Genomic DNA, 15,968 nt, shown 5'->3' with positions numbered 1-15,968 from the left:
GGGGGGGGTGTCGGAGAAAACTGCGCACGGCAAGGAGAGCCCCTTCCTTTTCTAGACGTTTCTTTTGGCTCGCGATAAAAAGCACGAATAGAGGCCTCACCCACAAACATGGGCGCTCTGATTCAAAGACGGTATAGTACTTGCATCCGGGTATAAAAGCTGCACGGTGCATAGAGTCTGCTTCCCAAGCTGTAATACTGCCTTTTTGCCTCTTCTTTATAGGATAACAAATTCTCAGTGCATTCCTTACACATATGAATACTGAAATCTGTTTAAACCATAAGGTACAGTTGCAACTCAGCTTCTCTCAAAACCAATCAATGAGTTATTTGTGCTGACCTGTCTGTACTGGTACATAATAAAATTGCAGAATGATCAAACCTAATATGTCTAGTCCCTTTTTCTTTAAACAAAATACTCCCATCATCTGAAATTTAAAGGTAATATTCATGTTAGCAAATGTTTAGCAGTGTCTTTGCTGTATCTGTTTACAACTGATTTTAGAGTCTTGTTGATCTGTTCTTTGTGAACACCAAAAACCCCAAGAGGAATTGGGTTTCCCTTGAGAATAGTGCTGTTTAAATACATGAGATGATTCTGGTTTGGGAGAGCAGCTTCAAATGGGTTGATTCTTACAACGATAGTCTCGTTTTGAGACTGATGTATGTCACATTCCTGAAGTGAGGGCTGTGAAAAGACCTTTATTTTGCTCTTTGTTTTTTTTTTTAATCATTAGCTGTTTATAACTTGATGTATTATGGCATTGTATATACTAGGACCAACCCAGTTCTAAAGCAGAAATACTTTTGAGTATCTCAATATCAGATATACTAGACACTAAGATAAAGAAGCTGTATTTTAATATATTACTAGAATTCCTGATAATTGTATTTCCAAATAACCCCTGAACTGTAGTGTCTGTGTGGCCTCCTGAACATATATGAAACAAGAAACAAGCAGAATAGTTACTGTGCTTCAGAAAATATGTAAATAAAGTGTATCTGTAACTAGTGTACATGTCCAGTCGTCTTTTTAAACTGTCCTAATATTGTTTTATTTTGCTTCATCTTGAGTCACAGTATTCTCTTCATTAATACTGCTTTTGCTCTCTAATAAGGTGTATAATGATGAGCTTCTGTAATTGGAAGCTTGTTAGCACTTCTTAAGTGAGCTGAATTTGAGCATTTATGAAAAAGAGTGTTATATTATAGACATTATACTTCAAAACTACAACAAGCAAAGCTGAATTTAAAGGGCAACATTTTAACATTTTAAGCCATTCATTTAATGTAATTGCCTATAATACTGTGTTACTTAAATGGTTACTTAAGTCTTTCACAAGTGTTCATTCTAACATGGTAGTTTCCAAAATGCTCTTTTAAAGTTTGATCTAAATTTTGCAAGTCCGAGCTTAAGCTCCTATGAAATGTTATTATGTGGGCTGTCTATTCCCAGACAGCTAATATTTCCTTCAATTTCAGTAATTGTAAACAATAGCTATTCAGACAAATTTCTCTCTGTATAGAGTAAGATATCAAAAATATCTTTTGTGCTCCAGAGATGGTAGACTTCCTTCAACAGGAAGTCAGTGTTGTAACTCAGATATCTATTCCTAAAGCAAAATGTTTTAATTTGAAACGATTCTAAAAATATTCTCTGGATTTAACATAGCCAATGTTTTAAAAATTGCTGGGTAATTGGGATGAAGATGCTGTATGAAAATAGTGTGCTTCCAGTATAGTAGAAATCTGAATGGGCAATTTCAGTTACAGGTATTTATCACCATATTTTTACTATACATGATATAGGAGCAACTATAAGGCTGTTTGCTAAAACATAAAGTAACAAACTATTTTAGCAAAAGCATATTTACGTGATGTTTTTAGACTGCCACCAAAGGGGGAAAAAAAACAGGACTAGTATTTTAACTATTGGTATAAAACTGGAGAAACACTTGTTATTTTCCAATCCTTTTAGTTCTTCTATAGAAAAGCCAGATGAAGTAACAGTTGTAGCTTAAATAAGGAAACTACTGTTTAATAGTTTTTATTTGTTGCTTTTGAATTTTCTTGGAAGAATTCCAGAACTTCTGCTTATAATGTGTAGACGGGAAAAGAAAATGAAGCTTTCACATAGATTGCTGTGAATGAGTTTAGTTTACTTTTTTGCAGCCAAAATTTTCTTAATAAAAAATACAAGCATATGCAAATGTGCATCTACTAAATGGCATTCTTCCAAGGGGTGTGGCGTGCTCATTGCATTAAATGTTGCTCTAGGATTCCAACAATTTGAAATAACTTTACATGGTAGGTTAAAAATTACTTCTGAACACAGCAAATGCTGAAGTTGTGTGTGGGGGAAATATGCTTTTAGTGTGTGTTACCATTTCTCACTTGTCTGAACAAATACTCTACACATGTTGGAAATATTTCATTGAGTGCTTTTGTTTTTAGACCATTCCAGAAATATGATTATATGTTGATTGGGAAGTAAATATTAAACAGTTAAACTATTTTGCTGTATAAACCCTTAGTATTGCAGACTGTACGAATTCTAATGTGTAGTGCTCAGGAGTTTCATTAATTTTTGTTGCTATTCTAGTGTAGCTACATAATATCTAGTCATTTACACTTCAGTTTAAAAATTAAGATGCATCTGAGTTATGTGAGGATCTACAATTTTAAAATTAGTTGCGTGTGTGAAATACTACTTATCAGGGCTCACCACTGCAATAAAATACAGGCATTGCTAGGTACGATCTTGAGATTTTTTTTTAAGCAGAATAGCTTGAGGTCCTAATTTAATTTGTATGCTTTATCTCTGTACATAAATAGACTTAAAGTTTGGGGTGTTCCATATTTTTAGTGTTGTATCGTCCAGTTCTCCTTCACTTTCAACATCAGTGTCTGATTTTGGTTAACGAAGTATTTGTATGTAGGAGGGAGGAATGAGATGCCTTTAATATAAACAGTATCCTCCCCTGCTGTGAGAAGACTTTCTTACTGTGACTTGATACAATAAATCTAGCTATAGGGCTTCTAATGTCTGGTAGAAAACACTGAAGCTACATGATGCAAAAAACTGATCTGGTTTAAATTCTTTCTTCTGGTTCCTGTTTATAAAGAAGTTATGAACTACACAACTTTGTACTAGGAGAGTTTGTAATGATTCAAGTATTGTCTGGTTCGTGCTTCCCTCACTTTATACTGGATCAGGTATAGTCTTTTCTTTGCAGCAACTTGCGAAGAACTGGCACAAGTTTTAACACACTGACTAATAAAAACTGCTAACAAAATACTCAGTGTAACAAAACAGAAGTGTGATCACATCCGTGTAATTGATCCAGGTCACATTCATACTACTAGGTAACCTTGCAGTGCGTTGATCTGCTGTTAATTGTGGAACCTTCACTTTGCTGTGTTTTCCATACAAACTAATTCAGCTTGGCATGTCCTACGTGGGATCACACACACGTGTAAGTCATTCCTGAGCTGGTAGGGCTGGATGAGCTGTGCATGTGGAGTTAGGAATTTCAGAATTACAGTCAGAATTCCTTTTATTTTTTTAATTCCCAGTAAACTGAAAGAACTTTGTGGGCACAAAGCAGAGGAAGAGATACCTGTAAGTATCATAGAAATAAAATGATCTAGCTTATATCCTTGCTACAAAAAGCAGACTGTCAGTCTGAAGGAAAACTGCTAGCAGATCATAGTCTGCATGTTCAATTGCATTGTCTTGCTCAGGACTGAAAATAATTTCAAACTTAGGGATGAGGGAGGTGTGTTTGCATAAGGGAAGTATAGGGTAACACCTTAGTAAGTTAATACTACTTTGAAGTCATCCTACAAGTGGTTTTTAATCCTTCAAGTGCTACTGTTTTTCCTAACAGACATCATGATCAACAAGAAGCTCATGCTTTCTCATATCTAAAATGTGAATCCAAATTGTTGCAATCCAATAGGCTGCTTCTACTAAGAAAAGGCTGTGGGTGGAAGGGAAGACATTTCAAGGTTGTTTCTTTGTTTTTTTTTCCTCCCTCTCTCCATCATCCCCGTGTATGGGGAGAGACATGTCTGTTTTCTTACCTAATTTGCAAATCTGCCTCCAGTAGTAGATAGCTTCTTGAAGATCATGTGCTTTCCTTTGAGTCTGGTTTCTTGTAATGTAGCTGTTAGCCTAGAGAAGTAGATATGATTTTGCACCATGAGAGTTATTTTAGATACATCTACACAAAATATCAGCATTTTTTAGCTAGGATTGGGGGTAATTTGCAGCTTCTCTCTGAAGTCACTGCATTCAAGATGAGAAGAAAGTAGTTCAGGACTAATGAAATAAAAAAGGGTTGGGGGAACGTGTTGAAAGGTGGTATTAGAAAGGAAGGGGCTTCACTCAGATCGTTGTGAACTTCTGCCACAGGAAGAATAACTAGTGTGCAACTACTGGTTTGTTTTGCTGAATTCCTGCACACAACATCAGATGCTGCCTTCTTTGAAGGTGATTATCAGTTTCTAGATTAAGTTAACAGAATCTGCCAGAGGATATAAGTTACTTTTGGGAATGGCATGACATTGACATTTTTTAACCTTACCTTATCTGAGAAAATAATTCACTATGTGGTTCAAGGACTGTGGCAGTGCTGTATGTAGTCTTCAGGATACAATGTTTTGTGTCTGTTATGACTGATGCAGAGGAGTGAGAGGCATTGTTGGGTTTGAAACAAGACTGAAAGCTTTATTTTTGTATTATCAGGTTTTAATTTTTATGATACAGTGCTGAAGTCTCACTTCTGTAATTTGTAAAATACATGAAATATGAGTATCTGTTCTGTTTTCTTCTAAGTAGAACAGACTTATCTAGGGATAGAAATGTGGAAAAAATTAAGAAGGAAAGAAGAAATAAGATGCTTTCCAGTCTTTCTCAGTTTAACTCCCAGGGGTTGTCTTCAGTGTGTTGACTTTCTTCAGGCTATAATTGTACTGTATGCTAGATTTGTATAGGTTTATTGTGGAAGACTAATCTGACTGTTAGGGCATGAGTGTGGAATAAAGGGAAGTATAGTTGACAAACCTTATTTCTACTTTGTTCTCCAGAATTTGACAGCTCAGTCAGTTTTTAATTTGTCAGTAATTCTTCAGAAAACATTTTTGAAAGTCATGGTTGACAGAACAGAATCTTCTAATCCTGGGCTCCCTGCTCCTGTGTCATGCATCTTAAAAAGACTGTACTCGCTACCAAGCACAGTTTAGTGATGGGCTAGAGCTGATGGTGTTTGCTGATTCTTCAAGATATATCAGTAACTTCTGGTGCATCTTAAAACTAGTAGACATATCTTCTAAGCATGTTAAATTAACTTCTATGTTTTTTTTTTCCTTTTTCCTTTAAGTAACTGTTTCTAGGTGAGTTTTAAGACAGTGTGAGAATTACGCAATATAGGCTAGTGATACCTGGATTAGTCTCTTGATTAAGCTTCTTAATAATCTTATGTCTTAGTAAGATGCTTTGTTTTGATTAAGAAGTTAACACTCATTTTCCACATGCAAACAACTGTTCTGCTCTTAGTAGTCCTAAGGGATGACTGCACTCCTGTGTGTACTTGCAGTTTACATGGGTATATCTTAAGTATTCTCTGCTGTTTCTCAATCTTGCTGTGTCAGGAGAAGTTTTGTAGTCAGGTGCTTATTGAGAGTTTTAACACACTTGCTCAGCCCGAGGTGATGCCATAGTTGAACTTCATCTGGCTAGTTTAAAGTTAGTATGTATATGCCTCTAAAAGTTGCACTCCGTTTTATTGATAGTAACATAGACATACCTGTAGTACTGAATGTTGAGTAAACAAACAGCCAAGATTACCAGAATTTGCTGGACTTTACAAGATACTCCCTCTATTAATACGATGAATTTAGTTTGATCTTCAGAAATTCCTGCGAATAGGCTGTTTACCAGCACTTCTGTTGAATTTCTGTTGCGATTAGGGAAGGTGAGAGGCTTTTCAGGTATAGGTTATCTGTAAGTGTTGTCTCCTGTACAAGTAGACTTATATAAATGATGCACACTAATTCTTTCAGGCTGGATGTTGTGCATTTTCTGAAATTGGAAATGAATAACATCTGAAGAGAGAAAATAGATTTGAAAAGATCTGGAATAATCTTTCTAGGCTAATGGTATTGCTATAAGATTGCAGTTTGTGACTTGTGACAAATGGGACAAAATTTTGAGAACTGATTCATTTATCTCCCTTGTGAGTAAATACACTAGCTACATAGTATAATAAAAACTTGTATTTCAGTACTGAAAAAGTCTGTGCATTATGATGGTTCCCAGTGCCTTTGTTAGGTGCTGTAAAATACCATTTTGGTGTCCTGAGTACACAGAAGGCATCTACCTCTAAAAGCTTATTTTTAAAAGCTTAAGGAACCCCCTTAAGGAGGTAGAGGGTCAATATCTCTAGATATTGAGTACATAAATACTAGCATTTGGTGGGGGATACTTCATTTGAAGAAGAGAAAGGGATCAAATGCGAAGGTAAGTAGGTAGCTGAGGGTAAAGAACAGAGGTGGTAAATGAAGGATGAGGTGGAACACGAGAAGTAGGGACAAGAAGCATAAGGAGAAGAATCAGTAGCTGTAGTTGCAATCTTTTAGCTTTCACTTCCATTGTATGCTGTTTCTGGATTAGAAATCCAGTCTGTTACTGTTGTCCTGCCAAGACATCCTCAGGTGTTTTTTGTCTTGTATACTCTTCCATACTCACTTTTTTTAATATGGGTAATATATCTCAGTAGTGTATTAACAGATTGAGATTTTTTTCTAGTATTTTTGTGGAATACTGTAAAGATAGTGAAAAATGGTGGGGGAAAAAAAGATTTGTCTCTTTGTGGTCAAATAATGTTTAAATTTTTAGCGAAGCAATATTGAGTCCTTTAAATCAATCACTATATTTGAGAACTTGCAATAGACTTTTCAAGCAGAGTCCTCCAGCAGTACAGAAATGACCAAGTGATTATTAATGGTTTGTGTTTTCTTTTTTTTTTCTTTCCTGTGGTGCATGGGTGATGTGATATAGTGTTTTTTCTGTTGTGTTTTTTTTCTTTGTACAAGCAAATTCTCTGCTAATACACTGTAGGGAATAAAAATCTCTTAGCTGAACCTTTATGTTTTGAGGGAGGCGATATCTTACTAGAGAAGATGATAGAGGTCTTATAGTGTGCCTGTGTGGATGCTGAGTGTAAGCTGTAAAGAAGCTTCAGAAAATGGCATTAGGGTTGATTCCTATGCATTTGACCTTTGGTATTTTGCCACAAATTGCATTAGGCTGGGCAGAGCAGTGCTTTAGGGAGTTCTGGTCCCTGAGCTGTGGAGGGAAATGCATTTGGAGATGAGGCTAATAGACTGGGTTTATTTTAAGAACAAAAACTGAAGTTGAAAGTAGGCTCTCTTTGCATCTATGTATGTCCTTGCTGTAACACTTAAAATTAGTATAAATCACTTTTTTAGACTTGGAAAGCTGTACATTTATTGGATGCTTCACTGTTTTTACAACACAGTAATGATTTTAGCAGCTTCTGAGCAATGACAGGTCAATTTTCACACCTAAGTGCATATCCTTAGAATTCTAACAATTTCTAAAGCAGTGTAGTTCTGCTGATAATGAAGTGTGCTTAATGTAGTGGAGTTGTTTTTCATCCTAATTCCTGTGAGTTTAGTTTCATGTTTCTAATTTTGCAAAAACAGAACAACTTCAAGTAACTCTAAGTCTGGGAGTTTTCCTTAAGTTAACATAGCAACTCAAATAAGCCTAAATGCGGTATTTAGAAGTATTAACCTTCTGTTATTACAGCTTTTTACAGGAAGAATTTGGAGTTGATCTTGGGGTTTTGGTTTTTTTTGCTTTCCATTTTGTTCCATTCTTATGCATTTCTTTCATGTCCTGTCCCTGAAATCTGACTGCAGCCACCAATCAATAGAAAACAGGATAACTTTTATATTACACTGTAAAATTGCTCACTAAGTGACTGAGAGATACTATGAAACACTAATGTTATTTGTACTATGCAGAGCTTAATCATAATGACTGCAGCACATCCATCTCTGCTGTCACCTGAAAGAAAGCGGCAGGGGAAAAGAAATGCAAGAACTGCACCAGTTTCCAGTATGTCTGTATAGTGTTTGAGATTCATGTAGCTGGTATTCTAGGTACATTTAAATTCACTGTTAAGTGTGTAGTCTGCATAATTATAGCAAAGACTTCCTGAAAACAGAGTCCTCCTTCTGCAAATGCTGCTTCATTACTCCAGCCTGACTGTGAATGCGCTTTGTAATGGCTTTTAAATACTAGTTCTGTTAACAGCAGAGCTATAGGGTTTTCACTCTTAAAACTTGACTGCAGAAACAGTTTTAAACTTTCATCATTACAAATTGGCTCTTGTATAGAAGGAATTTTGGCTCTTGCTCTTCATAATGGAAGTATTGAAGGAAAATTGCATGCTCTTCTCTAAGCCAAACTTTAAATTTGATCTTTGTCTATATTTTCAGGTAACTGAGCTGAATGAGCCTCTCTCAAATGAGGATAGAAACCTGCTGTCTGTAGCCTACAAGAACGTAGTTGGAGCTAGACGATCTTCTTGGCGTGTCATCAGCAGCATAGAGCAGAAGACTATGGCGGATGGGAATGAGAAGAAATTGGAAAAGGTTAAAGCCTATAGGGAGAAGATAGAAAAGGAGCTTGAGACGGTCTGCAATGATGTTTTGGCCCTCCTAGATAAGTACTTGATCAAGAACTGCAATGACTTCCAGTATGAGAGCAAGGTCTTTTATCTGAAAATGAAAGGAGATTACTACCGCTATTTGGCAGAAGTTGCTGCTGGAGAGAAGAAGAACAGTGTTGTGGAAGCCTCAGAAGCTGCCTATAAAGAGGCTTTTGAAATCAGCAAAGAGCACATGCAACCCACTCACCCAATTAGGCTGGGGCTGGCACTCAATTTCTCAGTGTTCTACTATGAAATCCAGAATGCTCCTGAGCAGGCCTGCCTTTTAGCCAAACAAGCCTTTGATGATGCCATAGCTGAGCTGGACACTCTAAATGAGGATTCCTACAAGGACTCCACTCTCATCATGCAGTTACTTCGAGATAACCTCACTCTGTGGACGAGTGACCAGCAAGATGAAGAAGCAGGAGAGGGCAATAATTAGCAAGCTTTCCTCTGATCCCTCTTTCATCCACTTCACCATCCCCATCATCACCAGTATTTCCTTGCCACAGTCACACTAAATATCTAGTGCTAAGCATATCTGTATTGTACAGCTGTTCAGATCTGCTGTCCACTTTATCAGGAAGCAGTTTCGGATAAGTCTTCATGGGCACTGATGGATTGATTGGTTTATTGGCCCTATTTATCTTAGTTGCACTTGAGCAGTGCAGAAGGATGCATATTAAATGAGGCATTTTTAGTTTGCCTGTTGATTATAAGATGTGGAAAGAATAATGGAAAGTGATTGAAGATAATTAGATTCCAGTTAAAAAAAATTTTCCATTTAAAATGAGCTGGCAGTTTTGTTAAGCAGTACATTTTGTGCATGCAAAGTAAATTAGCCACCCCAAAATTTTTTCAGTCAATGAAAACAGTAAAGCTGATGTGAAGTGATGACCCTATTCATCAGTTTACAATAAACTGTTTGAAATGTGAGGTTTCAGTAGCAATTCGTTTTTTTGCCTAACTTATGTGCACAATTTCTTTTAATGCGGTGCATCTACCTAAGAGTTTTGATACTTGTAACCTTTTGCAGTTGTTTTGAAGAATCATGAATTTATTTTTTGTAAACTCTTTGCTGTTTAGTTGTCTGTGTATTCTGACAACACTTATGTCAATGTTAGCCCATGTTAAGATGGATGACTGAGATGCCAGACTTCTAAATTAAATGTTTTGGAATTAAATGAATAAAATAAAATGCTGCTTTGGGGAAACTATCTCTACATAAGCTGTCCTGTCTTTTGTTAAGAGCAGAGATTGAATTGCTTAGCACATCATTGATGCATTAAGACATATTTAATCAAAAACTTTATGAGAAATTGCCTCATATGCTAAAAACAACAACAAAAAAATCACAACAATCTAGAATGTTATACTGCTCACCTGTGTTGAAGTGGCAAAGATATATTTAGCTAATTTGCTTGGTAGGACAGTTGTAATGCAACTGTGCTTGGGAGCTGAAAAGCTGTGGAAAAAAAAAATTGTTATACCAGTATAGAGGCTTATATTATTTGCTTCTGTCCACAGTAACTTTTAAATTTCCTTCGTAAGTGATAACCACCAAATTATCTGTACACATTAAAAGCATTATCTTGTATTTACCTACTTCTAACAGAAGCAGTGTTTGTTCTTAAGGAATGCCTCTTAATTTTGCTTTAATTAAATTTGGTGACCAGATTTATGTTCTGCTTTTTTTCTACAGTTAGTGTATATGTTTATTGATGTACTTCTGTAACAGTGTGTTACAGAAGCAGTATAAGTTAGCTCTTGTTGAGTTACTTGTGGCAGTGTGCAGAATACTTCTGGCACCTGAGCTAGCCTAAAGGACATGTAAGTGCCTCATTTTATTTAAGTCTGTTTTTCTTTGATATTTACAATAAAAATAACTGGCCTAAATACCCACAACAACTTTTTCTCATACTTTTTTTTTTAAGCAGTGCACCAGTTGTTTTTCAGTGTCTGGAGAATTAGAATTTTTAGTGGTAAATTTGTTTGTATTTATGAATTCTATTGTGTTCCAGAAAATTCCAGCTTTATTATTTAAGTTGGTGACAATTGAAAAACTAATGCAACATCTGAAAAAGACATGAAAATCCTGAACCTTGTTGTCATACTGCTGTATAATTTTAAGATGCTTGACCTCATTAGTTTAGCAAAAGGAAAATCAAATCTCTTAAAGCAGTTTGAAGTTTGTACTTAATATAAATTACTGCTCTCTGCCATGACTTACTCTGGAAGTCTCCCTTAATTGCTCCTGTTTCCTCAAGCCCCTATTTTTCAATTCAACTTTTTGCAGGTAAACCATGCAGGAGTCCTTTTTAACCAGTAATATCTCTTTGGGCTAGATAAAATGCTACTATGTCTTCTCTTGCTTCCCTTCCTAATAGATATGCTTACCTGCCCCTATGGAAACAAGATGAAACTTGGCAGTAAGACTACCTTTTTATGTTGAAGTACTCTGGCTGGTTAATAGTTAATATTATTGCCAATCTTTTTTTTTTTTTTTTTTTTTCCCTTCCTCCTGTTTATATAACTACCACTTTTTGTCAGTTCAAAAGCTAAGGAGTCCCTTCTCATTGTATAGGAATTCTAGCTCATTAGAGAAGCGAAATTCTGTCTTGTGCAGCTCCTGTATCACAAAATGGTGAGCATTATGCAATCTGGACGTGAGCTAGCAGGTCTCTGACTTCACTGGACCAGGCTGTTGAAGATTAGGTGTTGACCTGGTGGGTAAGGTCCAAAATGAAGACCAAAGCAGGTTCTATGGAATGGTACAGTTTCTGGGTTCTTTAATAATTTCTTGCAAGAAAGGTGATAAATTTTACTGATCAGGTTGCTGCTGTTCTCCATATTGCCATTAGTTTGGTAAAATGGTGTCATAGTATAAAATTCCCTTTTGAAATAAGTTACCAACTCCTCTCCTTGAAAGGTGGATTCCCTTCTCCCAAGCAGTATAAATTTCAACAGATAAATCAATTGTAACTGTAAATATTAACAGATGAGAAAATAGTTGCATAGTAGGAAGGTGTGTGAAAAGTTGAAGTTGCAGTTACTTCATTGTATCTTGATGAACCATAGCAGCCCTTCACGTTGACTGAAGGTGTTCTGACAATTCATTAATGTAGAGGCTCTCAGAATGGTCCTGGAGGTGATGGAAAAGGAGGAATGCTAAGTGCTAGGTATCTTGTACTGGATTTGGTATGCTTGCTCTGTCTAAAAGTGATTGATGCTTGGAAACCATCTAGACTTTGTACCAGATATCAGACTCTAATAGCATAAGTAGACGTGGCTGGAAAGTAGCAACTGTCTTATAAGAATTTCTCACCTTGTGCCAGGAATCTTTAGAGCAGCTAGCCAAAAGAATTAGGAATAGCAAGAGCTCCCTAATTGAATCCCTGGGATAAAACTTGCCAAAATGGCTTGTCAGTGAACTGTCAACGCAGGTAGCTTAATACTGTGTGTGCTCCTAGCAACGCAACAGGAAAAGATTATCTCAAGTTTATAGACTACCTCCCTCTCAAACATGGAAGAGTTAAAAAGTCATAATGATGAACAGCCAATAGTTTATGTTTTCCTGCAAGTGGTGGCATGTATGTGGCTGCACTGCATCTGGATTTGTGAGATTATTCAAACTGTAAGCGTGTAGTACACATGAGAGAGATTTAGGCGATAACCAAGCTCTTTTGAGGGTGATGAACTTAAAGGCAGGTGAGTGGGATTACTGTGTGTGCTCAACTAGGTCCATGTACACAGGGTCACAATCTCGGAAGTTCTAGCTTCATTAAAATTGTTGAAAGACTATTTTCAGGTGTACCCTTCTTTTGTATGATCTGCCTATTGGCTTGGTAGCAGTGGATGCCTCCCTAAGGACAAAGAATTCTTTAGCTAAATCTTTAGATACGCTGTAGTCTCTTCAGGAAGTTCATTACATATAGATGTCTTACTGCTCTGGGTGCTCTGTGGCATAAAGAACGTTTATCCTTCCTGTTAGGAGTTCATAGGACAAATTCTGATAGACACGGTTGCTCTGCGTAAGTTAATGACAACTCATTTAGAGTCTCAGGAAGTCTTCTGAGTCAAATTCTATCACCTGCTTATGCTACCAGCAATATAGCATATATTAGATTTTCAGTACTCTATCAGGTACTTCTCCCATGTCTGCAAGTTGTCAGTAAAGGATCCAATGAGACAGAGTGTGAGAGGGGTTTTTTGTGTGTTTTTTGCTAGGAGTCAGTAGGCCCATTTTCTATAGAGTATCAGCAAGAAATGCTGCAATGGAGTCTATGTTCTTGCTTCTATTTTAGAAGCTTTTAAAATTTCTGAGTGCTGGGGTTGCTGCATGTTTTTCCAAAATCTTTATTGTAGCAATGATCTGGAGGAAGCAAAAGCAGATGGATAGCTTGTATGTTGATTGTTGCAATATACCTAGCTGGATCAAAGAATTCTGATATTTTGAAATTGCTCTCTCTTACGTGACCCCCAAGTCATGTTTTTAGTCTCTCAGTCTCTTAAAACAAGTCAAATCCTAGGCATAGGCCCAATTTATTGTCATCTGTAGTCACCAGATGTATTTACCAAATGTGCTTAGCTGAGGTTCTGAATGTTCTGCTCTGAAGCAGGAGTAATTCCAATTAAAAGACTTAAAAAAAAAAAAAAAAAAAAAAAAAAAAATCTGGAGATCTGTCCTTCTTGACATCACCTTGTTTCAAGTATAATAGAATGCTTACTAATCTTGACACAAATGAGGGTTGCATTAGTTATATAAGGGTCCATCTAGCAGTAGGATCTGAGCATTACTCTCTTATCCGGAACCAATTTTTGCTTCATCTTTCACAGGCAGTTTGTTGAAAGATTAAGTCACTCTGAGGGTCTCGATATAATACCAATGAGGTTGATGGGTATCCTTCTTTGATTATTATTTATTTATTTATTTTAGCTACATGATAGTTGGTAACAGCAAAACAACCTTTCATGTATGTCTTCTATCAGCTTGAAAGCTAAAGGATAGTCAGACCTTAACAGTGTGTTCTTTATAGAGACAGAGACACTTTCAGTCCACGTTCTCATTTTCTGCTCAAATTTGTTCAAATTTTATATCAATGAATGCGTTCATTTCTTAGAGTTCTCCCCCTTCCCACCTTTTTGAATGCCATGCTAGAACAAGATGTGCCAATGCTACGGGAAGCTAAACTTCTCATGCTGTATGCAATAAGGGCATTATTATACAGGGTAAACAAAAGCATTGAAGAGTGCTGACTTTTTAGACAAGCAGAAATCTTAAGAAGAGTAATGAGATTGAAATCTCTGTGAATAACACATCAAAGAAACAGTTTGTCTGGTAAGTAATCATTTTTTCTAGTAACTTCTTTGTAATAACTAGTTTTGAAAACTAGGTATTAGAAACTCTCCAGTGTTGCCTTTGCTTTGTATATAACTTTCGTTTATGGTTTGCCGTCCTTAATACTCCTATTTCTGACCCAAATCTGTAACTTGGATGGACTGTTTTTTTAGAGCTGAATGTATTTCCAAAGAAACATGAGGGTACTTACTGACCTACTCCCTGTGCTTCAGCAGCTGCAACAGGCTGCTGTGTAGTAATTTAGAAAAGCTTTATGGTTTTTCAAGTACATTTCAGATGAAGGGAAACAAAAGATTGGTTGTTTTTGGAGACATAGGTGACCTTAAGAATACTAACGAAAGTCAGAAAAAGATGTAGGAAACTGATGTCAATATACATTATCAAATATGCTCTGACAGTTTGGACCAGCCTGAAATCCTTCAACACGCCTGTTTGAGTGAAGGAATAGAGAGAAAAAAGAAAAAAATATTTCAGTGCTTTGGATTTTTTTTTTTAATGCTATCCACACCATGTATTTGAACTAACTTAACAAGTTGCTTAAGTAAAACTAAGTATCACAACAAGAATGTTCTGCAGTGCAACAACGTGAAACAACTTGTTGGAGCTCTTGTTTTTAGGTTCATTGAGGTCAGGCTTATTGAACTCGGTGGGACTTCTTGAAGAGTGTGAAGATAACCTATATACATAATCCATATGGGATGTTTAGGTCTTAACTCTGAAAAGACTAAATACTTGAAGTTCCACATAGATACAGGCAGTTCAGTTTCTGAGTTTTAGTAATTTCTGAGATAAATGAGGGTATACCACACACCCTGAGATTAGGTATTTTTTTTAACTTGGGTCAGAAGTTACACCATGTTAGAAATAAAGTAAGCAAGGCTTCCAACTACCTTTACCTGCATGCCCCACAAGTACCTTGCTGATGTAATTGCTTTCCCAAACTACTCTCATGTAGCTGTTCTTCCATATCGTTATTAATAGTCATAGTTGTATCTGTAAGAAAATAGTCTATAGGTATGATTATCTAGACTCCTCATTTGATTTTTATGCTGTGTCAAAATAGTGTGAAAATGATAGACACTTAAGTTTAAAATATTCCCACAAGTATTGCAGGGGGCAAGAGACCTTCAAAGTTAAGGAAGCTTGTCTTCTGCTTGTGAAAGTGCAGTATCAAGCATGAGAATATAGTAAAATACCTTCAGAAAAGAGCTATTTCAGGTAAAAATTTTTGGAAGTAGGTAAGTCAAAAAAGCTTAAGGAGAATATGTTAAATTCAATAAAAGGTTTTATGAAAGTGCACACCACCAGAGAAAACTTCTGAAACTCCTTTTGTGAGGTAGTTCTATATTTTGTTCTACTAAGTAATAAAATGTCAAGTATGAGTAACAAGAAATGTATCCTATTTCAAGACTATAAATTGAATTAGAATCTGTACCCTTCTAGGTTATAACTACTGTAGTAGTCATGTGTAGTACCTCCTCTAGGTAAATAAACATAAATGAAAAACTATTAGACTTTAACTATTACTGTTCTTGATCAAAAAAACAGGAAAACAACACAGTTTAAGACAAAAAAATCTGAGTCAATGCTTATATAGCTACAGAAGCAACAAAAACATAGAATGAGCTGCACTCTCTTTTTTTTCTTCATCTTTGATTGTCTTGATAGTTTTACTTTCTACAGTTAGTGAGTTGATTCAACACCCTTAGTAGGATCTAGACTTAAAATTAGAATCCTATTTACAGGACAGCTGATCTCTTTTGGCTATATAAGCATTCCTTCAGTCTTCTCAAAAAGAAAATTAAAAAGCAGTTTTTATTTTTGCTTTCAGCAAAGATTGTTCCAGAACTGAAGTTAACAGAC

At 36.1% G+C, this 15,968-nt stretch overlaps 1 protein-coding gene across 4 annotated transcripts in view; it reads left to right on the top strand.

Annotated features, from left to right (window-relative positions):
- The window catches only part of YWHAH (tyrosine 3-monooxygenase/tryptophan 5-monooxygenase activation protein eta), an 11,081-nt gene extending 1,112 nt beyond the window's left edge, over positions 1–9,969 (top strand). Inside the window, exons 2-4 of one of the 4 annotated variants that reach the window (XM_026075083.1) lie at positions 56–131; positions 223–284; positions 8,532–9,969. In XM_026075083.1, the coding sequence (XP_025930868.1) occupies positions 255–284; positions 8,532–9,188 (687 nt within the window). In that variant the 5' untranslated portion in view covers positions 56–131; positions 223–254 and the 3' untranslated portion in view covers positions 9,189–9,969. Of the gene's footprint in view, positions 1–55; positions 132–222; positions 285–4,047; positions 8,149–8,531 lie in introns of those variants that run through there. The other 3 variants (XM_026075084.1, XM_026075085.1, XM_026075082.1) reach the window with 3 other exon arrangements.
- The last annotated feature ends 5,999 nt before the right edge of the window (positions 9,970–15,968 follow it).

The sequence above is a fragment of the Apteryx rowi genome, unplaced genomic scaffold (genome assembly GCF_003343035.1).
Source record: "Apteryx rowi isolate R43461 unplaced genomic scaffold, aptRow1 scaffold_40, whole genome shotgun sequence".
NCBI lineage: Eukaryota > Metazoa > Chordata > Aves > Apterygiformes > Apterygidae > Apteryx > Apteryx rowi.
This window is presented reverse-complemented; position numbering and strand designations above follow the sequence as displayed.